At 45.8% G+C, this 26,232-nt stretch overlaps 3 protein-coding genes across 5 annotated transcripts; 1 reads left to right on the top strand and 2 right to left on the bottom strand.

Annotated features, from left to right (window-relative positions):
- Positions 1-237: 237 nt before the first annotated feature.
- On the bottom strand, positions 238-9,364 carry OSGEP (O-sialoglycoprotein endopeptidase). Its single transcript, XM_004609517.2, has 11 exons — positions 9,096-9,364; positions 6,570-6,689; positions 6,030-6,205; positions 2,507-2,602; positions 2,131-2,180; positions 1,915-1,993; positions 1,258-1,323; positions 1,054-1,144; positions 763-838; positions 563-661; positions 238-416 (listed from the first exon to the last, which is right to left on the bottom strand). Exons 1-11 carry the CDS (start codon positions 9,208-9,210, stop codon positions 377-379), a joined length of 1,008 nt encoding a protein of 335 aa, XP_004609574.1. The 5' UTR covers positions 9,211-9,364; the 3' UTR covers positions 238-376.
- Positions 9,365-9,764: 400 nt separating this feature from the next.
- APEX1 (apurinic/apyrimidinic endodeoxyribonuclease 1) lies at positions 9,765-12,325 on the top strand. Of its 2 annotated transcripts, none has more exons than XM_004609516.2 (5): positions 9,765-9,860; positions 10,161-10,286; positions 10,473-10,660; positions 11,169-11,361; positions 11,488-12,325. In XM_004609516.2, the coding sequence occupies exons 2-5, from the start codon at positions 10,229-10,231 to the stop codon at positions 12,003-12,005; spliced, it is 957 nt and encodes a 318-aa protein (XP_004609573.1). In that variant the 5' UTR covers positions 9,765-9,860; positions 10,161-10,228; the 3' UTR covers positions 12,006-12,325. The 2 variants fall into 2 exon arrangements, with proteins under 2 accessions (XP_004609573.1, XP_054987046.1); XM_055131071.1 differs by having other exon boundaries at positions 9,839-9,978.
- Positions 12,326-12,583: 258 nt separating this feature from the next.
- On the bottom strand, positions 12,584-17,141 carry PIP4P1 (phosphatidylinositol-4,5-bisphosphate 4-phosphatase 1). Of its 2 annotated transcripts, none has more exons than XM_004609514.3 (7): positions 16,833-17,141; positions 16,355-16,545; positions 15,612-15,718; positions 14,704-14,809; positions 14,457-14,509; positions 14,273-14,363; positions 12,584-13,409 (listed from the first exon to the last, which is right to left on the bottom strand). In XM_004609514.3, the coding sequence occupies exons 1-7, from the start codon at positions 16,993-16,995 to the stop codon at positions 13,266-13,268; spliced, it is 855 nt and encodes a 284-aa protein (XP_004609571.1). In that variant the 5' UTR covers positions 16,996-17,141; the 3' UTR covers positions 12,584-13,265. The 2 variants fall into 2 exon arrangements, with proteins under 2 accessions (XP_004609571.1, XP_004609572.1); XM_004609515.3 differs by having other exon boundaries at positions 16,854-17,141.
- Between the last annotated feature and the right edge of the window lie 9,091 nt (positions 17,142-26,232).

Raw genomic sequence — 26,232 nt, 5'->3', positions numbered from 1 at the left:
CAATAATGTAAAGTGATTAATAAAATACAAATACTACAGCAGTATTAGTTGTGCTATTAATCAGGGAATGTACCTAAACAGGAGTGCCTAAAATATCCCTTCAGTTTTAGCTCAGAGCAATAGTCCTAAGTCTATCGAGACAGTGAGCCAGAGCACTGCTCTGACCCCTACCTCACTCCATCACAAGAATGTATCCAGCACCCACTCTGTATTAGACCTGAGCAACAAAGGCTGATCACCAAGATACAAAAAATATTTTATTGTCAGGTTATCAACCAACTGATGGAAGAGCAGATTCCCATGTCAGGACAGAGGTTAAGGCCCAGAATCCCTTGGGTCCCCCAAGGGCACTCTCAGCAACCATCCTGCTAACATTCTAATCCCTCCAGGTCACTTCTACTTCATCTGTCCGATACCTGTGGAAAAAAAAAAGTTGATGGTTATCCCCCAGCACCTTCCTTTCTCCTCTGCCCTCATGATTCCAGACTCTTGTCCCTGCTGATTTCCACCATTTCTCTCATATAATCCCATCTATCTTACCTCCCACCACAGGGGCACTTACCTCTGTGTGATCCCAGAATCAGTAAGGGGGGTTCTAAGTCCAGCTTGAAACATCTCCCAGCCAGCCTGGGCTATCATTGCTCCATTGTCAATACAGAATCTGAGAAAAAATAGGCATACATTGGATACCTGAGCGTTTAAACACAGTGATGCATGGGGGGTGGAGGAGAGGAGGGGTAGTGTGCATAGTACTGCCTTTACCTCTCATCTGTGGCAAACAGCTGGGCTCCACGTTCCTGGCACATTATTTGCATCATCTCCTGTAGCCGCACATTACCTATGATGAGGAAAGGGGGTTTTAGCCATCTCCAGGGTCCAGCTATACACCTCGTGTGTTTATTAGGAAAAAGCAGTAGGGAGCTAGGAGAAGATAATTAAAAAGCACACGACTACAACTGACGCACATGATTTTTCTAGAACTTAGAGAGTTAAAGTGTTAGGAGAAGATACATGTGCACAAATGAGAGATGAGTGGAGCTCAAGGATACATACATCCCACACCTCCCACGATAAGGGCCTCCTGGGAGCCACAGTGGGCCATGGCTCGCTCTGTGATCTCTACCAGCATAGCAAACACCGTTTCCTGGGGAGAACAGACAAGGTAAAGACATCAAAGGGGATCCCATATGACCTCTGATCTTTTATATGTAAGTTCCTCCAGCCCCGACTCCCAGTCCCTGATTTTTATTCCATTACCTGCAGGGAAAAACACAGATCCTCAGGAGTGCACTCGCCTGTGGCCAGCATCCGCTGAGCTACGTCCTATGATTAAAGGGGGAAACATGGAGAGTGTTTGGGGGATGGCTGGAGAGCAAAAGTTATGACTCTCGGAGGACCACTGTGCTCGACCATAACACCAGATCTCATACAACACTCTGCCCTTCAACAACACTCAGTCAAGCATCAATAACTAGAAGCGACTACCCTGCCACATCCACCACTCCTGACCCTGCTTAATCCTTCTCCATGGCACTTAATCAGAACTTATGTTTTATTATTTTTCCCCTTTAATTTTTTTTAAAGTCAGGACCAAACCAAAGGCCTTACACATACAAGGCATGTGCTTTATCAATTATTTTTGTGGGGAGGGGGTTGCTGTTTATCTTCCCACTGGAATCCAAGCTCCATATAGACAAGGATTTTTATTTCACTCCATGCTGTTATCACTGTTACCTAAAACAGCATCAGCAAATGAAAGCTATTCAATAAATATCTGCTAAACAGACTTACTCAGAATTAATGAGCCAGTACTATACTACCTGCATGCAATACAAGGTTGGGCAAAAAAAAAAAAAAAACATGATTTGTTAAAAAGCTTAAAAGTGCCCAACATCTCACTTCTTCCACACTCACCTCAATGAAAGACAGGATCCCTGAGAATGAAACGTCCATCCCCTTTACAGTGTAGGGCAGTTCAACCAGCTTCTTGCCTCTATGTGGGAGTGAGTCCATGAGGAGCGATGGGGAGCCAGCTGCTGGCCCTTCACAGCCCCGCCCACACCTCCTGAGCAGAGAGAGGGGATTCCCGGAAGAAGCACCAGTTGGGCTCCTCCCACTGACATCTCTTACCGCTTTGCCATCTGTTCAATGTTGTAGCCTGGACTCGGGTCATTGGAAATCTAGCAGAAAAATGAGAATGGGGCTGGAGCCATCGTACAGCGGGTAGGGCGTTTGCTTTGTACGCGACTGACCCAGGTTCAATCTCCAGCATCCCATTTGGCCCCCCGAGCACCGCCAAGAGTAATTCCTGAGTGCAGAGCTAGGACTAACCCCTGTTCGCCGCCGGGCATGACCCAAAAAGCAAGGAGGGAGAGAAGGGAGGTGGGAAGGATAAATTCAGAGAAAAAGGCAATGTAAGAAGCTGAGTTACTGCTTTCTCTCTGTACTTCTATGACCCCAAAAATTTGCCCGTTATCTTATGTTCTCTGCAGCCCCGAAGTCTTACCTTCAGCACTCGAGCAAACCGATCCAGACAGTTACCCACAGCAATATCGATGGTTTCCCCAAAGATTCGGTAACGATGTTCTGAATATGCAATCACCTAAGAGTGACGAGGGTGTCCATGAAACCTCAAGTCTGTAAAGAGGAGTATTTGGCTTGGGGAAGAACACAGCCAAGGAACAAATTGCTGCCAAAGATTCCAGTAAGAAATTGAAAAAAGCACTTTCCCAAATCCTAAATGGGAAATTTTTTTTTTAATAGTTTGTACCTGAGATGCCTGGTAGATACCCTGAACCTCCCAAAATAGATTCTTAAGCAAACTGTCATTTCAAACACATTTTTCTAGCATGAAGATTCTAGGTATTTTTCTTAAAAGTAAGTCTGACACTATGGATCAGGAGACAAGTTTTCCTTGTTGGAGACAGGAAGCCAGATCCTAAACTGTTTTCAGGCCAGTGGTATTTGAAAACAAGAGATGACACTGAAATGCAAAACTAAAAAAATCCTACATTGGATCAAACTAATATCCTAGCCAATCAGCACCACAATCAACTTATGTCCATCCTTCAAACATCTAGCAGATGCTATTTATCCCCTATTGACACATATATTCCCTATTTCTGAGACCAAGTATTTTCTGGATAGCAAAATAGGTCCTTTTTCTACCTGCTGCTATAAGGGATTTATTGCATCCCAACAAAGATCTTATTCTGCTGTCAAAAGGCCTGCAATAAAAGGGGAAGGGACAAGGTCAAAACAATAGTCCAGGGACCCTCTGTGCCTAAAGACTTTGATTCCAGAGACCTAACACATTCGGGCATCCAGCACAGCTTCTTATAGCAATGCACTGGGAGGGGACTGTGAATTGGGCTACAACTCCGTGCTACCTGGGGGTGGATCTCTCCTCCCCACCCTGTCTCCCTGCATGGAAAATGGCGGCGGCAGCATCATCCACATGGCAGGAGCCATCTTCTAAGACTCCTAACCCAGAGGTAGACGATTTTTACACTTGGGGCTCCTAGGGACTCATGGGAAGTGAGTATAACCAGCATGCCCTCGGCCCAGATAAATTCAGAGCTGCTGAGAGTGAAACGGACCCTCTGTGCCTAAAGACTTTGATTCCAGAGTCTTCTTACAGCAATGCACTGGGACTGTGAGCTGGGCTATGCAATTTCTGGCACAATTTTCCCTGGACTTTATACAGAAATCCAAAACCGCGCGGATGCTGCTGTGTCTGCACAACTTAACATCTATAATTGTCAGCAATGTGAAACGGTTCCTTTTTAACAGGTCTGACTTGGGGGGGAAACTCCAAATAATAACAGTGAGTTTTTGTTGAAATACTGAAGGTTATTAAAGTAGCAGCCATTTCTCTAGACTGTGAACTAAGCAACAGCCCCACACCGGCCGAGGAGAGGAAATATCCCTCTTTCCCAGTTGTTTCCCATTTTCAGGGAGAAACGAGGCGTGGCGTCCACCATACTATGAGGTGCGGGAAGGGGGATGAGGGGGGAAAAAAAAGGAAAAGGAAAAAGGAAAAAAAAAGAGTTATGTACTTGGAGCAGTGGGGCTACATATCTCTTCATTCTCAGCAATGGAAAACTAATTATCAAATGCTTCCTTGGTAGTAGGGCTGTCTTTCTTGGGAGGAAACTCCAACAACAATAGTGAATTTTGTGTTGAAATATGGAACGTAATCAAGGTAAAAAGAAAATGAAGTGAAATTCATCAGTTATACAGTTGGGGGTGGGGGGGCGGGGGATATACCTGGGTTTTTGGTGGTGGAGTATGGGCACTGGTGAAGGGATGGGTGTTTGAATATTGTAAAATGGAGACATAAACCCGAGAACTTTGTAACTTTCCACATGGTGATTCAATAAAAATTTAAAATAAATAAATAAATAAATAAGAACTAAAAAAAAAAAAAAAAACCACAAAACCCAATAGTCCAGTGGGTAAGTATCCCATATGGTCTACCGAGCACCTCCAGGAGTAATTACTGAGTGCAGAGCCAAGAGTGACCCCTGAGCATCACAGGGTGTGCCCCAAAAAGACAAAAGTAAGTAGAATTTTTTTTAAAAAAATAAAGTGCATGTGTGTGTGTGTGTGTGTGTGTGTGTGTGTGTGTGTGTGTGTGTGTGTGTGTGTGTGTGTTTGGAGGGTCAGGAAAAAAATCCTGTCTTTTTACCTGATATCTGTTATCCACTCCTCTCTACACAACCATCTTCCATGTTTATCTAAGCTCACTTCCCATAGGTGGGACTTGAGATATAGTACAGAGGTTAAGGTGCTTGCCCTGGTTTGATGGTTTGATCCCTGGTACCAAATATGGTCCCCAAGCACCGTCAGGGGTCACTCCTGAGCTGAGAGCCAAAAACAGCTGCTGAGCATTGCTGGGTGGGCCTCCCCACCAAAAAGAGAAAAACAAAAGGGGAAAAGAAAAAAGTCATTGATATCTATTAACCCTTATAACCTCCACTGTTATTTTCCACTCCCCATGGCCCTAATCTTGTAGGAACTTTGTTCTTGAGCTGCTAAAATTCCCCTGGCATTTTCAAGATAATGTGTATCCATGTCTATTGCAGTGGGGGGGGGGGGGGGCGCGGCAGACAGGGGAGAGTAAGGTGGAGGGGAGCCACTCTGGTAATGCTCCTGTACTCAGATATTAATCCTGGCAGGGCTCAAGGGACCATATGTGGTGACAGGATGGAACCTAGGTGGCTGTGTGCAAGACAAGTGCCTTACCTGCTACTCTATCTCTTTGGTCTCTTATCTTTACTGACATAATTTTGGGGTTTCTGTCACATCCTATGGAAGTCATGAACTCCTTTGACTTAGTGCTAGAGAGTCATTCCTAGCGGCGCTTGGGGGATTATGTAGTGTGAGGTTTGGAACATTTCAGGTAAAGAATGCACTCAGTTCTTTGAGCCATCTCCTCATCCCAGACAGTAATTAGTTTTGACGATATACTCACTAGGTACTCTATGGCAAAGGAAGACAAAAATTTAAATTCTTCAATCACAAATTAAAAGGAATTCCAAACAACTGTGACTTCACCTATAAACTTAAAATACCTTCTTCTATTTGTAAAGCATTGCTCAAATGATGCGCGTTTCTCATACTCTTATAATAACTTCCAGATATTTAGCACAAAAAGAATACAGTTGTACTATAGAAATAAACTGAGCATGCCCTTAGTTTCAGCTGCTAAGATTTATAGGAAAAATAAGTTTCCAAATAATCAAGATGAAAATCCTTCAAATATTCTGACTGTATCAATCCTTCCCACTTTGCTTTTCCAAAACTGGAGATCACTAATCTTAATGAGCACAGACATGAAAGTTATTAACATTTTTCTTATCCTCCCCAAATTTGCAATATTACAAACTTTGTGGATATTTTAGGGTCTAACATTTTAGTTCAGAGGAGCCCTGCTTTGTTCCTACAATCTCCGCCACTGAGGTAGGCTATGGAAGTTGCTGGTACAATCACTACGACACAAAGGAATGAAGGGTCACTCTAAATACCTGCGTGTTTCCGCCACTGACATACAGTACAGTTGGGCTGGTTGCTCCGGTGATGAGGCGGCCCATCTCAATGTGGCCTATGCAGTGGTTCACACCCAGCAACGGCTTATTCCACAGCTGGGCCACAGTACGAGCAACAACAGCCACAGCAGCCAGGGGGGCACCCATGCCAGGCCCTAGGCACACAGAAACAAGACTCAGAATCCTATTCCTAGATACTGGGAAAAACAGAGTTGGGGGAAGCAGAGGCTATAAGAGGTAGAACAGAGATACAGGTAGCAGCAAAAGCAAAGCACAACCTTCTTATTTATTTATTGGGGCCACACTAGGAGCTGCTCAGGGCTTACTCCTGGTTCTGCACTCAGAGATCACTCCTGGCCATCTCAGGGAACCATATGGGATACTTAGGAATTGAACCCAGGTCCGCTGCATGCAAGGCCTACCCACTGTACTGTCACTCTGACCCTAGCACAACTTTTTTAGATCTTGTCAGGTTGCTCCAGATTTACTTCCCCACTGCTGACTCCGGTCTTTGCATACCTTTGGTAAAAGCAATGCAATCTATATCTTGAGGCTTTAATCCAGATTCTGTTAGAGCCTCCTCCAGCAGGTCCAAGATAACAGCTCGATGATGCCTGGCAGTGTCACCTGGAAGGAACCCTGAGAAACAAAGACAGAGTTCACAGGGTTTTTCTATAGCAAAAGTAGAAATAAAAATAATCACTGTCACTGTCATCCCGTTGCTCATCGATTTGCTCGAACGGGCACCAGTAATGTCTCCATTTGTCCTAGTCCTGAGATTTTAGCAGCCTCTCTTTACTCGTCCCAACGGTGCCACATTAGGCTCTTTCAGGGTCAGGAGAATCATTGTTACTGTATTTGGCATATGAATACACCATGGGGAGCTTGTCAGGCTCTCCTGTGCAGGCAGGAACCTCTCGGTAGCTTGCCAGGTTCTTTGAGAGGGAGAACTAGGCTATCAGAGGGAGGGAGACTAACCCCACCCCTTCCGAAAGGGGCCCCAGTGAAGACAGCCAGGCACAAGGGCAAGAGACTGTGTGGCTCTCTAAGGGAGCTTGGTTTTATAGTCTCTGGATGTTGGCCGTTGATGGGATTACACAGCACCCGGGATTGGGGGGTGTGTCGTAGGGCATTTGCCTTGCACACAGCCGACCTGGATTAAATTCCTCCGTCCCTCTGAGAGCCCAGCAAGCTACCGAGAATATCCTGCATGGCAGAGCCTGACAAGCTCGTCGTGGCATATTCGATATGCCAAAAACAGTAACAAGTCTCACAATGGAGACGTTACTAGTGCCTGCTCGAGCAAGTCGATGAATAACGAGATGACAGTGCTACAGTGCAATTAACACATAACAACTACCTTACAATTATTTGCAGTTTCCCTACTTTAGCCATGATTATCTCTAAGCCTTGGCTATTATCTATCTGCTGCCAACGTGGCCTAAGAATGAATACTCCACAAACATATATTCTTTTCTTGGTGTTTTGGGGCCACAACCAACAGTACTCAGGGCTTACTCCTGGTGGGGCTCAGGGGACCATTTGGGATGCCAGGGATCGAACCCAGGTTGGCTATGTGAAATCCAACTGTCCTACCAGTTGTACTATCACTCCAGCCCAACATATATATATATATACACATATATATATACATATACATATATAAACCTATATATAAACCTATATATACACATACATATATATACATACATACATATATATACATATATGTTTTTAGGCCACATCTGGCAGTGTTCAGGGATTACTTCTGGTTCTGCACTCAGGAATTACTCCTGACAATGCTCCAAGAACCATGCCAGAGATCGAACCCAGGTCAGCCATGTACAAGACAAGCACTTTACCCACCGCACTATCTCTTTAGCCCCAATTTACATTCCCCCGCCATATGTTCTTAATAAATGGCCTATCCCTATACCGCCTGTTACAGAATGTTTTCATGTATATACAAGTCAGGTACAGGTGTGGGCAGGCAAGATATAACAGCTTACAAGTAACATTCATTTAAAAGTGTCTTGTGGGCCAGAGTGATAGTACAGTGGGTAGGGTATTTGCCTTGAAAGAAGCCAACCGGGTTTGATCCTCAACATCTCATATTGTCCTCCTTACAGAACCAGGAGTAACCCCTGAGCATCCTCAGGTGTGCCCCTCTCGCCCCCCCAAAAAGTGTATCTGGTGAGCCAGAGAAACAGAATTCTTGCTTTGTATGTAGCCAACTGGGGTTCCATTCATACCACATGGTCCTCTATATAACCTCAAAAGTGATCCCTGAGCACGGAACCAGAAAAAAAAACCAAGCATAGCCGATTAACAGGCAGAAGCACATGCATTGCATGCAGAACACCCAAGTGGATCCCTGGCAAAGCATGATTCCCCGCCCCCACCCCAAACCCCCAAGCACTACTGGGAGTCTTCCCAAAGCACAATAAACTTTTTTTCCCTGGTACTCAACACAACAGGATTATTCCCACTTTTTTTTTTTGGTGAGGGGGGGTCGGAATTCACATCTCGTGATGTTCAAGGGTTACTCCTGGCTCTGAACTCGCGCGCCCCTACCCCCTTTACTGTCAGTTTCAGGCCCAGGTATTATTCCCACTTTTAAAAGTAAGGTATTAAGTCCAGGGTCATAAAAGCTAAATTTTGTCTACTGCAAATCAGACACCCAAGTTACGAATCTTTACACAGTTCTCTCTGCTCAGACTACAATATTTTGATTGCATTTACGTTAAGGCATTTACGAAAGTGCTTATTACATCAACATGGCCCAAACATCTATTGTTATATCCGGCAGCCAACTGATGCTTAGCTCACAGAAGTGGGCCGAATAAAAACTGAACGAAACCCGAAGACAGGGCTCATGGGTCTGTGACTCTTCTATGCACCCGCCTAATGACTTCAACACTGTCCATCACCTCGGGCACTCGGGAACACGCGCTCCGCATCCTGCTTGACCAGGGTTTAGAAGGCGGTAGAGGATGCTGAGCCCACCGGCTGCGCTGCAGACTGGTGCACTCCCATCTCCCATACCTGTGCCTGGAGGCGTGACATAAGTGCGCCGCGGGTTCGCCAGCACCTCGCCATCCCGCACCACACCCACACCAATCTTGTTGGCGCTGCCTTCAAAGCCCAGCACCGCCGGCATGCCTGCGACTGCGAGCAAACGCCGACAAGGCTCCTAGCCCCAACGGAGAAGCTGAATAATTCGTGTTGGGCCGCAGAATCCCCGAGCGCAGAGGGAAAGGAGCGGCCTACGGAAGCCCAGGAGCGACACGAAGCCAGACAGCCAAGGAACGGGGGCTCCCTGGGGTGGCGCGCTCGCCGGCCCCGCCCCCGTCGTCATGGCGACCCACCAAGGCCCCTCTCAGAGCCTGTCCTCGTAATTGCCAGAAACAGTGAGCTGGCGTGTACGCCTTCCCTTCCTATCCGCTCCTCTGCCTCAATCCCGCGCTTCTGCTTCAATCCCGCGACCCAGTTCAGGATTCTCCCCTGTGTTACTTCGTGCCTTCCACGTCCTTGGGCTCTATGCTCACGATGGCTGAAATGGGTATTAAAATCTGGCACCCAATAGGCAGCCCCAACATGGAGGATTGGGGCCTTCGGTCCCCCTGACGACCCGGAGAAGGTCGATGCTCTCCGTCACGGGGTGCTAGGAAGGCCAATCACGCCGCAGTTCTCCACCACGTGACACGATTCGCAGCTCACGTGACCACGCGAGTTACCCACGTGCAGACACAGCGTGCTCGACTCTTTGTGCTTGGCTAAAAGGAGGAGCCAGGCTTGGGACCTGAGCAGGTCTGATCCAGGGTTGCTTTTCTCGGGCCATAAGGTGGTTTCGCTGGACTCGTAGTCAGTGATCGCTAACCGGGAGCCCTACTTAGCGTCTCATTTGGAGGGCAGCTCTCGAAAGAGGGTACCTGACCTCATGAAATGATCATGTTGTGTGGGTGAGGGGTTGAAGGACCGCGATGCGTGGAGGCGGGGGAAAGATGGAGAGATGATACGTTTGCCAAGGCCGGACCTGGCGTCGGAGCGCCTGAGGGAGGGATCTTTTCACTAGCCATAGATGGTTTTATGACTTGTTTGCCTCTTTAGACAACGCGTTAAGAAAACTGTTTCGGTGGGCGACGTGGAATAGGTGCCGAAGGGCGTTAATTACCGCGATGCCGAAACGAGGAAAAAAGGGAGCGGTGGCAGAAGATGGAGACGAACCCAAGACTGGTAAGAACGTTTATTATAAGCCCCGAAGGGAGGCCGCTGCAGAGGTCTTGCAAGGAAGGCTTTCCACGAACGGGAAGTAAAACCAACTCGTGCATTTTCGCCGTTTGTTAGACTGCAAGACCTGAGGAACGTAACTTCAAAGTTGCAACCTGTCATTTCTGTCACTATATATTACTCATTTTATAGAGCCAGAGGCTAAGAAAAGTAAGGCGGGAGCAAAGAAAAATGAAAAAGAGGCAGCAGGAGAAGGAGCAGCCCTTTATGAGGACCCGCCAGACAAGAAAACCTCACCCAGTGGCAAATCAGCCTCGGTCAAGATCTGCTCCTGGAATGTGGATGGGCTTCGGGCCTGGATTAAGAAGAAGGGTTTAGATGTGAGTGGAATTTAAGGAAGGGAAGACAGCTCTGTAGTAATAAATGATCTTGAGGTTTCCTCACCTTTTTTTTCCCTTTTAGCTTTGAGAATCTCAGGTTTTTTTGTTTTTTTTTTTTTGAGCTATATGGACCCTTTTCTGAGGTGGGAGGTATTACACTTCCTAAATCCATTCCTTTGATTCCATTGCCTTACCTTGTTAAAAGACCCCCAGCTTATTGGGGGAAAAAAAAATCTTGACTTGCTCCATTTTGCTTCCAGTATTATCTATTTCAATAGCTATTTCAAAATCTGTTGGTTCCCTAGTACCAATAGAAAAAAAACACTGAATCTCTTCAGTGTGGCATGTATAGGAACTCTTACCTTCCTCCATTGTTGGTTGTATTTTTATATAAATATTGCACAATTATTATGTATAGGAACTGTGACTAACTTATGTTTCTAATACTCGCCATGGATTCTTCAATGTTTGTTAATTTTTTTTTTTCTACCTTTCAATTCATTCCTAGTGGGTCAAGGAAGAAGCACCAGATATCCTGTGCCTCCAAGAGACCAAATGTTCAGAGAACAAACTACCAGCTGAACTTCAAGAGCTGCCTGGACTATCACATCAGTACTGGGCAGCCCCTACAGACAAGGAAGGGTACAGTGGCGTGGGCCTACTCTGTCGCCAGTGCCCAATAAAAGTCTCTTATGGCATTGGTGAGACCGTGTTTCCTGATTGCTGAGCTTCCAAACCAAATGCAAATATCACTTCTATCCCACTTCTCCATTCATGTACGTTCTTGCTTTCACTTCTCCACATCATTGCCGTTTCTATTCCTGCAGGTGAGGAAGAACATGATCAGGAGGGCCGAGTGATCGTGGCTGAATTTGAGGCGTTTGTGCTGGTAACCGCCTATGTACCGAATGCAGGCCGTGGTCTGGTGCGCCTGGAGTACCGCCAGCGCTGGGATGAAGCTTTTCGAAAATTCCTCAAAGGGTTGGCTTCCCACAAGCCCCTTGTGCTATGTGGAGACCTCAATGTGGCTCATGAAGAAATTGACCTTCGCAACCCCAAAGGAAACAAAAAGAATGCTGGCTTCACACCCCAAGAACGTGAAGGCTTTGGAGAGCTCCTGCAGGCGGTGCCTCTGGCTGACAGCTTCCGTCACCTCTACCCTGACACGGCCTATGCCTACACCTTTTGGACTTACATGATGAATGCTCGGTCCAAAAACGTTGGTTGGCGCCTTGACTACTTCCTGTTGTCTCATTCTCTGTTACCTGCCTTGTGTGACAGCAAGATTCGTTCCAAGGCTATGGGCAGTGACCACTGTCCTATTACCCTCTACCTAGCACTGTGACACCTCCCCTAAACCACTTTGAGCCTGGGAAATATGCCTGTACCCACACCACACCCCTGTTAGCTTTAAATTTCTTATTTCCCAAATTGCTTTACTGCTTTCTAAAGAAATCTGCATTGCATTTCCCTTATAAAAATGTGAGCCTTTGAACCAGGCTTCTAGTGACAGACAAGTTAATCCTTTAACTCAAGGGTGGTTTTGTTGGGGTTTTTTCTTCTTTTTTTGTTTTGGCATTTTGGGGGTTTGTTTGTTAAATGTTGCACCAAAAGCAGCTACTTCCTTTGAACTATTCTTGTGAAAATAAAAAAGCCATAGTTTCAGTGTGCTGTCTTTGTTATTTCTACCCGTTTATGAGACTATCAAATCATAAACCCCTCTTTTTTTTCTTTTGGTTTTGGGACCACAGCTGACAAAGGGAGTGTGTGTGTGGGGAGGAGGGTGGAATTATCACTGGGCAATGTTCCAAGTGTCAGCTGTCAAACCTTGGTCTCCATGCAAAGTATGCACTAGCCTTTTGAGTTATCTCCCTGGCTCCTACAAATTCCTCTTTATACATAGGATTAACAACTGGAAAAGGGTAGAGTCATGACCTTATTTATTTACAAGCACAGAGAAGTCCCTACCTCCCCCAAGACCACAACCCCGGGACCCAGTCCAGTTAGCGGGTGTCAAGGTTGGAAGGAGGAATTCACAGACCCGGGACTAGGGGAACATACCCCACATTAAATAGTTATATACATGTAAGTTCCAGTGGTTCTGTACAGAGCAGCAGCTGACCCCACCCCCACAGGACACAGAATGGGGGGGAGAGGAGACTGAGGGTACCAAGGCCAGAGCCAGCCCCTGGAGAAGTGCAATAGCAGCAGCAAGGTCCTAATGGTGCACAAGAAGGAGGGAAACCCCCAGGGCTACCCACCCCCACCATGCCCTGGAATGTGTAAGGGACGGGAATGGCTCAGGGAGCATACAGGAAGGACGAGTCTAAAACCGTCTTTTCAGCATCCAAGTTTAGGGGCAACACTTCACCTATTTCACCCTAAACACAGCAACCCTTGGAGGAAAGCAGAGGGCCAGTAGTAGTCTTTTCTACCTTCCCAAACCTAGATGCAGGCCTGGTGCCTTCCCACCTCTCCCCAGGAAAAGGCAGGCAGCTGCTTGGCTCCCCTTAGAGGAGCCCAGGGAACCTTTCACCACGGCTCCCTTTGTAGTGTCACAGTCCCCACCACGGAGAGGCCAAGCACAGTCTGCGGGTCATCAGGCTCAGGAGTAGTTCTGGACAGGGTGGCTGACCTTCATACAGGCCCAATAGAGGGCCCGGCCCAAACACAGCACAGCCAACAGGATGACAAATGCCCAGGCTGCATAGATGCCTCCGTATCGCAGCGCATGTTTCCATGTGCCAAACTGGTAAGAAAAAGAAAGATGGGTTCACTATGGATACAGCAACTTCTAGGAGCTATCATAAATAACACATACCTCAAGCTGCCTTGTTCCCTACTCCAGTGTTGTCCCCTTTAGGACCTTTCTAGGGGCCCAATTATCTGGGTACCTTTCCCCTGGACAGTAACATACCCACACAATCCCCATCTGTCAGGTGTTTTTTTCCTTTAAAGCCACACCCAGCAGTACCCAGGGGGGTTACTTCTGGTTCTGTGTGGGGGAGGTCAGTCCCAACGGTGTATGGGGGACCGTGCAGTGCTAGGGATCAAAGGGACCTTCATGAGATGCTTAGCCCACTGAGCTCTCTGGTCCCATGTCAGTTTTTCTTACTGTCTGACAACTGGGCCAGGTTTCCAACTATCAACTCTTTACTTAGCACTTCACCATGTCTTATCCTCAGCAGAATAGAGATGGCTTCTTTTTCACTTCTACAATAGTAACAAAGACTTTCTATATATTAAATCAAGACAAAGCAGACAAAAATCCCTCAGCTTCTATCATGGGGGTGGTGGTGGTGGGGGGGTGGTGTGGGGTGTGTGTGTGTGTGTGTATGTGTGTGTGTGTAGGGAGGTGGAGGAGGAGAGAGAGGCTCAAAAATGAAGGAAAGGGTGGTGGTGGTGGTGGTGGTGGGTGTGTGTGTGTGTGTGTGTGTGTGTGTGTGTGTGTAGGGAGGTGGAGGAGAGAGAGGCTCAAAAATGAAGGAAAGGGTGGTGGTGGTGGTGGTGGTGTGTGTGTGTGTGTGTGTGTGTGTGTGTGTGTGTGTGTGTGTGTAGGGAGGTGGAGGAGAGAGAGGCTCAAAAATGAAGGAACGGGTCCTGATTACTCACAGCAAGGCCAGTAGCAGTGACCGCCAAGAGTAAGCCCAGCAAGAAGCAACAGACACATCTCTTCCGTGGATATCTGCGCCCAATAGAGGACCTGCAAGGAGGCAAAGAAACGGATGCTTGCAAGGCTATGGAGTCTTGACTCTACACATTACCCAATCAACCATGAAACTCTGTAACCACTTACACTTTCCTGCAGTGTGGGCAACGGGCCAAGGTTCGGTCTGTGAACTCTGTCCACTACAGAAAAAGAGAAAGAGAAGCAGAGACTATCTTAAACAGACCTTGGGTTCAGCGTGGGGGTGGGTGGGGAATAGGTTCCCACAGAACAGATGTTGGGATTTGCTGTAATTCAGAAATATAATCCTGATGACTCCTAATGCCTTCTCCCACTCCTACCCCTCAGCCTAGAGCCTCCCAATGCACCTCCTCACCAGAAAAGTATTCTTGCAATGTCCACAGATAACTCTGACACCCATTGGTTGCGGATCTGGACTCAGAGGTCCCGGGTGAACAGGCCCCAGATTGATGATTCTTTTGCTGTAGAGAAGACAAAGACAGTTTTTTTAAAAAGTTTTGAATATGGAGTAACAGTACAGGGGACAGCGCACTTGTCTTGCAAATGGCTGACCAAGGTTTGAACCCAGACATCCTGTATTTTCCTGAGCACCACCATGAGTAATTCCTGTGTGCAAAGCCAGGGGTAACCCCTGAACATAGGCAGGTGTGGTCAAAAAACAAATAAACAAGAACAGTTTTGAATCCTAGGGGCTGGAGAGAGTAAGTACAGTGGTTAAGATGCTTGTACTCAGATGACCTGGGTCTGATCTCTGGCATTTTATATGATCCCCAGAACTCCATCAGGAATAATTCCTGAGTGTAGAGCCAGGAGTAAGCCCTGAGCACTGGCAGGTGTGGCCTAAAAACTAACAAGAAGTTTTGAATCCTAAGGACTCCCATACTCTTCTACCTTCAGAGCCCCCCCACCACCACCCTTTGCCCAAGCTCCTCTAGTTGTACCCTGAAGGTATTCTGTCCCAACCCTATCCCAAAGGGGTGCGGTAGGGCTGAGGCCTGCTTATACTACCGAGGAAGAGACACTGCTTACACGACAGGCTTCTAATTCCCCTTTTTCGTCAGGAGCACTCAGTAAGCTCCCACCTCCCCCTTTCTCCCCTAAAGGCCCTACTCTTTTTTATCAGAAAGATGGCTATACAGAGGCACAATAGTTCACCTTCTCTTCTAAATACCAGAATCTCTTCACTTCTATACTCTCTATAAACCCTATGGTTTCTGCTTTCAATTTTTGTCCATTAATGCCACTCCCGACCTAAAGCCTTACCAGTAGGGCCGAGGGCAGGCAATCCGTTGGGAAGTCACTTTGCATATAAGGAGACAGTTACAGGGGCATCGGACATATTTTTTCCCAGGGGGTGCATTCTTGATTGGCTAAAGAATAACAGGAACATCTGTAAGCAAACCTCTGCCCTGAATTCTTCCCCATTTCCTCCAAAGCACCTTTGGAGGTGAAATCAAAGAGACAGGACAGTAAAAATGGTATACAGCAAGAAATTAGCAAGCAAAAAAGTAGTCGGGGCATCCGGGCACATGTGATTAGGCAATGACTGAGACTGCTGGAAGTGAAACTTGAGTTTCGTTAAAGCACGTGGATCCCCCCCAAAAGGGGAAGGGTGGGGGAACAGGGGTGGTTAAAGAAGAGGACCCAAGGGGCTGCAGAGAGTACGGTAGATACCGAAACCCCAGCCCCCACATGGACCCCCAAGTCTCACTAGGAGTAATCACTGAGTACAGGGACAGGAGTAAACCATAAGAACAGCTGGGTGTGGCCCCAAACCCAAATAAACAAATATATCTTCACTAGGGTAAAAGAGATAGTGCAGCCGCCAACAAGGGCTCATCCTGGGCATCCCATAAGGCCCCCTGAGATCCTGCAGGAGTGATCCCTTGGGCACAGAGCAGGAGTAAGCCTGAATACTGCCGGGTGTGGCCCCAGTCCCCCCTCCCCCACTTCCAAAAAAAGAGGATCCAAGAAAAGGGCCCATTTTATAAATCTGTGAAACTCACAGTGGCTTCATTGCAGACGCCACATTTGACGACATGCTGATGCATCTTGCCTTCCACATTGATGAGAGACTGGCAGACTCGGCAAGTGATCATGGGGGCACTCCCACTGTCCGGGCTGGTCAGGGGCGAGTAAGGGGGTGGGTCCTCCCCAGGCAACACGGCTGGGTGCCCCTGGGGGAAGGGGGGAAACGCTGGAGAGAAAGGGGAAGGAAAACAAGCTGGCATCGCTGGCAGACGCCCCCGCCATGCTGCACAGGATGAAGGCACTCCCGGTCCGAAACCCTTGCGACCCAGCTCTGCAACGTCTGTCGGCCTCCTCCGAAATCCTTCCACACCCCAGTCCGGTAGCGATCGCGGGGGTGGGGTTGGGAGGCCAGGAAGCCTCAGGGGGTAACAGGTGCCTCCACTGCGCACCTGGAGCCCGGCCCCGCCCCCGGCCCGCCTCTCCCGGCCACACCGCGGACCCGCCCCGGCTTACCCTGGGGCGGGGCATGTTTACCGGCTTCGTAAGGTGGTGCGGAGGGGGTCAGGCCTCCCCCGGGCGCAGCCCCGCTCCCGCCCGGCCCTACTAATCCATTGCCGCCGGCACCACCGTCGACGGGGTCGGAGAGCAGCGGTGATCGCTCTCCATCTGCTGCCATGGCCGCCGCCACCGACTCCCGCTGCGGCCCAAGACCCGGCTCCCTTTCGCCACTGCCGTCGCCGAAGCCACCGCCGCCGCCGCTACCGGGTCCCCAGGGCGCCTGCGCGCCGCGAGTCCCGCACACCCCGCAACCAGGGGCCCGCCCCGTTCCGTCCCGCGGCACGTGATAGGCTCTCTCCGCCCTCCGCGGTTCGTGATTGGCTCTGTCCGCCCTCCCCTCGTGCTAGATTCGCCGAAAGAAACCAATCTCCGGGCCTGCCAACGCAGCTCTTCTTTGCCATTGGGCAGCTACGCGCTAACGTCAACTGTCACATGACGTTCCAGAGGCCGCTGGGCCTGCACACAGTGCACGTGACGTGAGGCTCTGAGAACCATTGGCAGCGTGGCCCATCGCGCTACCTCAAGATCAGGAGGTGGGGCTGGGCGACTTCGCTGCGCGGGTCATGTGTCTGAGGAGCCCCGGCGTCCGGGGCTCTGCGCTGGGAGCCAGTATTTAATCACTGCTCCTCATTGGCCCAGCGACACCACTCAGAGTGCTCTTCCTCTGTGCGGTTATTCTTAGCCTGTCATTGGCGAAGACTTTTCTTCTGGTCCTGTGATCCTTGAGGCGCCCTTTATTGGCCCGAACTTCACGCCTAATTAGGGGGCGTGGCTCAAGGGGCGTGGCTCAAGGGGAGAGCCCCGCAAGTGCGGAAAGCTTCTCAGAGAGTGATGGAGAAACGGTTATCCTCCCTGAGAAATCGCAGAGTGAAGACGGGCCAGGAGAGAAGGGTACCGCGATTACCTCAGCTGAGGAGGTTGCCCCATGGGCTAGAGCACCTGCTTTGCATACAGTAGGCTAGGTTAGATCCGAGCGTTGCATGGTCTCCTCACCGCTATCTGGAGGACCAAGCTAGGAATAGCTCCCGAGCTTCTTAGGGGCTATTGCAAGAGATAATCACTGTCACATCACTGTCATCCCGTTGTTCATTGATTTGCTCGATTGGGCGCTAGTAACGTCTTCACTTGTCCCTATTATGTGCTTATGTAGCCCAACGGAGTCTGCTCGCTCTAGGAACTCAAAAGCATGTTGTTTTTACTGTTTTTTGGCATATCAAATACGTCACGGAGAGCGTGCCAGGCTCTGCCTTGAGGAATAATAATAATATAAGTAAGTAAGTAAAAATAAGGAGGTCGCGCGACCGTGCACTCCAGGAAAAATTGCGTTGCTCTCTTCCCGGAGCTTTGTTTTATAGTATCTGAATCTTGGCCGTTGATGACATTACATGGGGGGGAGGGGGCATTGTGGGTGTGACTTCCAAGCTATTGGAAAACTGGGGATCTGGGTGTAGGAGGCCCAGTTCCGATCTGAGCAGGCTTGGAGATCTCAGCCACAGGTCCTGGATACCTGGGTTCCTCTGTTAGTTCTTTCATGGGTGAGGCTTGTCCAAGCGTGTGGAGAGTGGCCTTGAGCATGGCTGTGGCTGGATTCTGGGGGTTTTCACCAAAAGATAATAATGAGTTTAAAAGGTGAACAACCCAGAATCTCACTGGGATTTCTGAATGGTTGGAAGCTACCATGCAGATGCCCTCCTCTCTCTATCCCTGATTAAATTCTGGACTTTATTCTTTTATAACTGCCTAGCACTAGGTAAGAGTTGTAGTTTACTCAACTTTGATTCCTAATTCTAATTGAGTCAGTCTTTTTGACAGAGTGTAAGCTATTTTAGTTCCTTATTCTGGAGATCAGAGGATCTTCGGACTTGTCTCACCTTTGCCCCTAGCCACCCAACAAATTTGATAGTGATTGTAAGCAACATTTACTCCAGTCAATCCACCACCCCATAGTATGTTACAACATATTCTTCAAACTGCTTCCACAGCATATAAGATTTCTCTTTTTTTCCCTTTTCTTTGCTTTTTTGGGGCACACCCTGAAGTGTTCAGGGCTTACCCCTGACTCTGCACTCAGAGATCACTTCTGGGGAATTTGAGGGATCATACATATAGATTGCTGGAGATCCAACCTGGGTCTGGCATTTGCAAGGCGAGCACCTTACCTTGCATATTGTCCCCAATATTGTATTCTGCCTCCATACGACCTTTTTTACAGTTTATCAAAATACTCTACTAAATGGTTACCCAGATTGAAACAAAATGTGTAAGGTCCCTCTGGGAATTTTTTCCCCTTAATTGTTGCAACTTTGTTGGGTATTTCAGGGTAAAGCAGGGACCAGCAGTCAAAGTGAATGAATGGCTTATTATAGAAGGAATAATTTAGAAGGACTCCCATGTTAATTATTATTAATGTGTAGGGTGAGTTGACTATAATTCTGGAGTTAATGGTGGATAAAAGTAAAAGTAAATCACCTTAAAGAGATCTCATTTGTTTTATAGTGCTATTGAAGTAATTTACCTTAGTTAAGCAAGTGTAGACAGGAAGGGCAGTTATCACAGGAGGATTACTGGAAGATCAAAGGATTCTAGCTCAAGCTAAGTTCTATTAACTGTAGTCGTTCCTTGAGTGAGGGTATACTAGAATGGCTGTATTTCCTGAAGAACACGACAAAAGAAGGTTCTGGAATCAGAGAGATAGTACAAGTGTTAAGGCACTTGCCTTACTGGCAGCAAGGACCCTGTGTGATTCATGCCATTGCATATGGTGTCTTGAGCACTGCCCTTGAGGACAAAACCAAGAATAAATCCTAAACACCTTCAATCAAAACCCCCAGACCGCCTCATGCCCCACCCCCCCAAAAAAGGTTCTGTTTTATTTCTTTCCTTCATACTTTGTTATAAAGGAAGAAGTAATCACTATCTGGTATTACTGAAGTCCTACAGTAATTCTAAAACCAAATTTAAAGGCCCCGGCCAGCCCTTTTCCTTGATTAAATATGCTTTTTTATGGGAGCCTGAACAAACTTTAGGGACTGAACAAACTCTGCTGAATCTAACAACCTACAGGAAAGTGCAGCCTGTCCCCTGCAACTAATATTAATAAACTATAGCTGAACCAGAGAGATAGGGGTTAGAGCACTTACCTTTCATGCAACTGAGCCCAGTTCAAATACCCAAGATTTACTCCTTAGCACTACCAGATGTTTGTGACCCAAACATCTCCCCTCCTGACCCCCAAAGAAACTGTTGCTGTCTTAGCACCTGTGGCTAGATTGGGAGCCAGAGATTTCACCTAGATTTTGTTTTTTTTTTTTTACAAACAGTTCTCCCAGGCCAACTTCCACTTAGAAGCTAATATTACTCCACTAGTTAGGTCCCAATTAAACTTAAAGAAACAAGTAATTTCTGGGTGCAAAATGGGGTGGGGTTATAATTCATAGAAGATTGGGACATTATTCCATACTCTGTGCTCTTTCTGGTGCACATACACCCAGGGGCATTGTGAAATGAATGCAATAGCATTCATTATTTGCACTTTCATTACATATGCATTCTAGCCCTCAGCAAAGCCATATTTGATGTTCATTCAAAATGGAGTCTTATCCTTATAAAATTGTGGGAGAAATGGAAAACTGGATCCTAGAGAGACAGATAAATTCAAATCCTGGCACTATAGATAGCCTCCAGAGCACTGCCAGGAGTAAACCCTGAATACCACTAGGTGTGGCCTGAAGAAACTCAAAATAATGGACTAATAGATCGGTTGCCTTTTTTCACAGTTTGGGCTTTTAGTGATATTTTCTAAAACCAGGACATGGGCTCAACAGACTGGAGAACATGATGTGTATGCTGGAGCCCCATGGTTAGTGGTCACTAGAGCACCACCAGAAATGACCCTCAAGCACTGAGCTAGGAGTATCCTCCAAAGTATCTCCATGCTGGAGATGACCTACAAAACAAATATGTATTTATGTAGTATGTAGTAGGGATTTGTGACTAGAATGGCAAATGAAGAAGTGTCAATCAGTAGGAAGAATGTGTTGATAGTTTGGGAGGACACTGATGTCAGGGAGTGGTGGAATAATTCCAGAATAACTATATAGATCCTTTTTTATTTTTGCAGTGCCAGAGATCAAATCCAGGCCCTCATACATGCAAAGCAAGAACTCTGCTCTCGAGCTGCATCCATGGCTCCGTATATTCTTTTAAGGTCAACTTGTATATAGATTTGGGACATGCAGTATGGGACAGGGCTGTGAGGAGTATAATGGTTCTCTAGGTACTCTCATGATGACACTGCCTTATTTTTAAAAATCCCCTTGGGATTGGAGTCCCAGGATTCAAGAAGGAGCTATTAATGATTGTGCAAGTGGATTGATCACCTATTATTTGCCTAGTTCTTGACATGATCCTTTAGGAAAAATCTAAGATCAGTAAATATCATCTCACCCTCAGTGACATTGCAGTCTGGTAGTGGCCAGAAGATATATGCCCAGAAAGGAAGGTACTTCAAAAGGAAGGTCATACAAGAGCACAGAGAGCAATAACTCTCCTGGTCTTTAGTTTTCTCTTGTTGCCAGTGAATAACATCCTTCTTGGTCCTATGGTTTGCTGGATGTCTCTTTGACTAGTCCCACCTGGGCTTATTCATGAACATATATTTAGAAGTGACTTGAAACAAGTGAATGATCCAATGGCCTCACCCACCAGTGTGGCAGTTGAACACACCCACCAGTATGGCAGTTGAACAGACTGACATGACTGGGCTTCCTTGTAGTATGATAGTAATTAGGAGATAGTCCAAAGGGGGAAAGAAGAAGCAACAAGGCTTCTTCAGACCTATGCTCCAGCACTAGAACAACTTCATTCTGTCTACATTCCTGTGGTCATAGCAAGTCATAAGGACAAAATAGATTCAAGGTGTGGTGAGTCTTTTAATTCTTGATGAGAAGAGCTGCAAAATAATATAATCCTACTTAATTTTTCCAGCCCAGTACAAGTGGTAAAATTTATTTTAAGTGTTTTGGGTGGTTCTTTGGATTGAACCCAGGGCCTTACATATGCAAGTAAAGTGGTCTTCCACCGAGCCATAATCCCAGCTTTCAAGTGATAGAATTTTAGTGGTCAATACATTTAGGGAGATGAGAAGCTGTAGGAAAAGAGAAAGAAAGAGAAAGAGAGAAAGAGAGAAAGAATGAAAGAAAGAAAGAAAGAAAGAAAGAAAGAAAGAAAGAAAGAAAGAAAGAAAGAAAGAAAGAAAGAAGGAAAGAAGGAAAGAAAGAAGAAAAGAAGAGAGGAAAGAGGAAAAAAGAAAGAGGAAGAGAAGAAAAATAAGTTTAACTGTCATTCACAAACAAACATTTGCTAGGGTCTGTGTGTATATTTTGCATATAGGAACCCCAGGTTTTTTTCGCCAGCAACACACAGTCCCCCAAGCACTACCAGATGTGGTGCCAAAATTTTTTAAAAATCTGGGGCTGGGAGGGGCTAAAAAAGTAAAATAAGGGTTAAGGTGCTTTCCTTGCTTGGGGTCAAATCCAGTTTGCAAAGCAAGCAACCTACCCACTGTACTATCTCTCCAGCCCAAAAATATATCACCTTTGTAAAAAATTTTCAGAAATTTCCCATCTGGTTGGTATTGAAATATCAGCACTAGAAATCTGTTACATAAAAAAATGCTAGAAACTTACGATACAACACATATTTTATAACAGATGAACTAAGGAGTATAAAACAAGTTCAGGGGCTGGTATGATGGTACAGCGGGTAGAGTATGCACTATGCACGCAGCTGACCTGGGGTTTGATTCCCAACATCTCATATGGTCTTCCAAACCTACTAGGAGTGATCCCTAAACTCAGAGCCAGTAGTAAGTCCTGAGCACAGCTGGAGTTGTCCAAAAACAAACAAAACCAAATTCAGGATAGATTATATTTCTAATAATTAAAATATTTTAATACATAAAAGTACTATATTATTGTCCATAGATGACTTGGACCTGAGCTTTCTCCTGATTAGACCAATAGGCAGATAAATGCAAAAATCACACAAATATTTGTAATTTGCTCAAGTATTTAAGCACTTTAATATCCATGTTTATGTGACTTCAAAACTTGTTATGAGATGAAGGGGGAAGGCACAAGTATATTTTTGAGAAATGCAAACTGAGATTCTGTAAACTCAAATCACTTAAGCTAAATAAGAGACTGAAGTGGAACTAAAGGTCCAAGTCTTCTGATTTATACCTTAATGCTTTTGTGCCTAATAAGATAAGATTGGGTACAGGAGATTGGGGGCAGGGATTCAGGGTGTGGTCTAGTTTTAAAGGATTAATTTATATTTTAATGAGCCTTTGCTTCCAATTTTTTGTTTGTTTGCCTGTTTTCTCTTTAGGTAGAGTGTGCTTATCTCTATGGTGGAAAGAGAAAGAAAGAGAAAAGAAAAGCTAAAATTTAAGGGTGTACAATCTGTTTTTTCTTCTTCTTTTATTTATTTATTTTTTAATCTCCTCTCTGTTTCTACCACAGGGTGAAGCACAGATAAGGATAGAGAATTGAAGCTGATCCTTTGGGTGGGGAGGGGAGAACTAAAATAAAATAATATCTGTACTTCAAGAATTTGATAAGTGGAAGGTCAAAGATTCTGTGGTGGTAAGTAGATTTCTAATGAGGAGAATATGTATCTTCTCATCTGCTAGAAATATGCCTCAGACAAGAGCATACGAATAAAATACTATGCACACCTAAAGGTTCCTGAAAGGCTGATGTGCTTCATTAAGTGCTACATTGGAAGCCACTCTATAGAGACATCTCTCCATTCATGAAGGAGTGCTTAATAAATGATGCTGGACATGACAGTGTTCCTATGAATATACCTGACATGAGTCCCTCAGAAGCTAGAAAAGTAGTGATAGAAGTAAGGATAATAAAGCTTTAATGAGTTCTAATAACCCTAAATTTGATGATTGATTGGTTCCTAATTATAGGAACCCTATAACTACAGAATAAAATCCCTCCTACTTCTTTTATGTAGACACAGGGTAGCTGTACATAAAAAGGTTAAAAAGAAATATTATGCATAGAACTGTCTGTGATCAAAAGGCTTCTGTGATCTACAATAGCTACTAGCTATCAGGACTATTGGGCTCACCAGCCTTATCAGGTTCTACTGCTGAGCTATTCCAGGACCCCTTGATTGTGCTAAAAACAGAAATAAAGAATCTCTCAACTGGGGTGTTGGAAATAGGTAAAAATGGCCCAAAGGGAACAGAGTATGAGAACTTGATATAGATGGCCTGCAGGGAAATAACAGACATTTCACTAAGTACTATATACCAGTATTCACAGTGCAGCAGACACACACAAAATACCCAAATCCATACCTTTTCAAGATCAAAAGCCTGGTAGGAAAGCAATTAAGAGATGTAAAACAAACCATGTTTTGGGTAGCGTGGGATCCGTGGTAGGATTTGATGCAACCTTTTGTTGGATAGGTGGCAAGATGGAAATGATCTGACGCTTATTGGCCTGGTAGACAACTTTCTGGTCCACTGGCAAGTCTGAGATGAAATAGATTAAAAGGCCAAGTGATTACACAGTATTTGGTGACTGTTTATTTCAGGTTATTTTACCCTAGCAGATTGGTAATTACCCTTGCTTATCACATAACAGTACTTTGTGTGTGTGTGTGTATGTGTGTGTGTGTGTGTGTGTGAGTGTGTGTATGTTCAAGGGGGTGAGGGGACATAGTTCAGCATGTTTGTGTATACTACAACTTCTTCCTCATGTGACACTGAAAAAACATGGAATATTGAGACTTGTATCCACAATTTTCATTTTTTAGTTTCCTTGAGGGTGGACATGTTTGGGGCCACCTGACAGAGTTTACTTCTAACTCTATCTCAGGGATCACTTCTGGTGGTGCTCAGGGAGAACCACAGGTAGTGCTGGGGATTCGAACCCTGTACTATCTCTCTGGCCCATATAGGAGATCATCTTTTGTTTACGTATATGTGCTTTAGACAAAGTACTTAAATTGATTAGGAGAGAGCATATACTTTGAATGTGTGAGGGCTAGGTTTATGTGGAAATATGGAAAGACAAAAAATTATTTGATTTGATTTGAATTTTCTTTTTCCATTATGTCCTTCCTTTCTTTTTTAAAAAACGCTATAGAAAATACAAACATTTATTTGCTTGTTTACCAATGAGCTACAGTGATACATTTTTGTCTTTGATTTTTTAAAATTTGAATATAGTTATTTTATTTTATTGAGTCACTGTGAGCTACATTTACAAAGCTTTCATGTTTGAGTTTGTCATACAATGATCAAACACCCATCCCTCTACCAGTGCACATATTCCTTTCCTCCCCCTGCCTCTATGGCAGACAATTTCCCTCTTACTCTCTCTATTTATGGGTATTATGGTTTGCCATACAGATAATGATTTGCCTTTGACCTAACGGCAGGTTTTGATTGTTTTATTTGTTATCGACTACCTTTTCTCTCTTTCTCTCTCTTTTTTTGTGGGGGAGAGTCGCTCAAACCCAGCAGTGCTCAGGAGTTACTCCTGGCAGTGCTCAGGGTACCATATGGAATGGGATGCTGGGGATTGAACTTGGGTCAGCCGTGTGCAAGACAAGTGCCCTATCCACTATACTATCACTCCAACCCCCCTTTATTTTTTCCTTGCCATACCAGGAAGTGCACAGGGCAGACTCCAGACTCAGTGTTCATGGATAACTTCTGTGCAGAGGTTGAATTGGGCTGACCACATACAAGGCAAGAAGCATAATCTCTATACTACTTAACTAGTTTTTGAACCAAATTCTTTATAATATTTTCTCTTTTTTATTTATTTATTTTGATTTGGGGGGCCACACCCAGTGATGCTTGGGGGTTACTCTTGACTGTGCACTCAGGAATCATGCCTAGTGGTCCTTGGGGGACCATATGGGATGTCTAGGATTGAACCCATGTGACTGAGTGCAAGGTAAGCTCCCTGCTCCCTGCACTATCACTCTGGTCCCTAGTATTTTTTTCTTTACAGATATTACCTTTACTCTCACATCCCTAAGCCTAAAACAGGATTAAGGACATAAATAATTAGCATAAATAATTGACGCTCTCTATATATTTGTTACATAGGTTAGAAACAGTGTTGCAAAATAGTGGCTTTGCTCACAGGTGGTAAGAGGTAAAAATAATTCCAAAAGGGGCTGGAGCGATAGCACAGCAGGTAGGGCGTTTGCCTTGCACGCGGCCGACCCAGGTTCGATTCCCAGCATCCCATATGGTTCCCTGAGCACCACCAGGGGTAGTTCCTGAGTGCAGAGCCAGGAGTGATCCTTGTGCATT

The sequence above is a fragment of the Sorex araneus genome, chromosome 3 (assembly GCF_027595985.1).
Source record: "Sorex araneus isolate mSorAra2 chromosome 3, mSorAra2.pri, whole genome shotgun sequence".
NCBI lineage: Eukaryota > Metazoa > Chordata > Mammalia > Eulipotyphla > Soricidae > Sorex > Sorex araneus.
This window is presented reverse-complemented; position numbering and strand designations above follow the sequence as displayed.

Excerpts from the sequence above, each read along its gene's own strand:
- OSGEP (XM_004609517.2), bottom strand. The coding sequence starts at position 9,210 with ATGCCGGCGGTGCTGGGCTTTGAAGGCAGCGCCAACAAGATTGGTGTG. Across the intron at positions 6,690-9,095 it reads TGTCACGCCTCCAGGCACAG|GGTTCCTTCCAGGTGACACT; the intron begins GTATGGGAGATG and ends TTTGTTTCTCAG. Across the intron at positions 1,145-1,257 it reads ATCTGTGTTTTTCCCTGCAG|GAAACGGTGTTTGCTATGCT; the intron begins GTAATGGAATAA and ends TGTTCTCCCCAG.
- APEX1 (XM_004609516.2), top strand. The coding sequence starts at position 10,229 with ATGCCGAAACGAGGAAAAAAGGGAGCGGTGGCAGAAGATGGAGACGAA. Across the intron at positions 10,287-10,472 it reads TGGAGACGAACCCAAGACTG|AGCCAGAGGCTAAGAAAAGT; the intron begins GTAAGAACGTTT and ends CTCATTTTATAG. Across the intron at positions 11,362-11,487 it reads AAAAGTCTCTTATGGCATTG|GTGAGGAAGAACATGATCAG; the intron begins GTGAGACCGTGT and ends CTATTCCTGCAG.
- PIP4P1 (XM_004609514.3), bottom strand. The coding sequence starts at position 16,995 with ATGGCAGCAGATGGAGAGCGATCACCGCTGCTCTCCGACCCCGTCGAC. Across the intron at positions 14,364-14,456 it reads TGCCCACACTGCAGGAAAGT|GTCCTCTATTGGGCGCAGAT; the intron begins GTAAGTGGTTAC and ends GCCTCCTTGCAG. Across the intron at positions 13,410-14,272 it reads TCACTGCTACTGGCCTTGCT|TTTGGCACATGGAAACATGC; the intron begins GTGAGTAATCAG and ends TTTTCTTACCAG.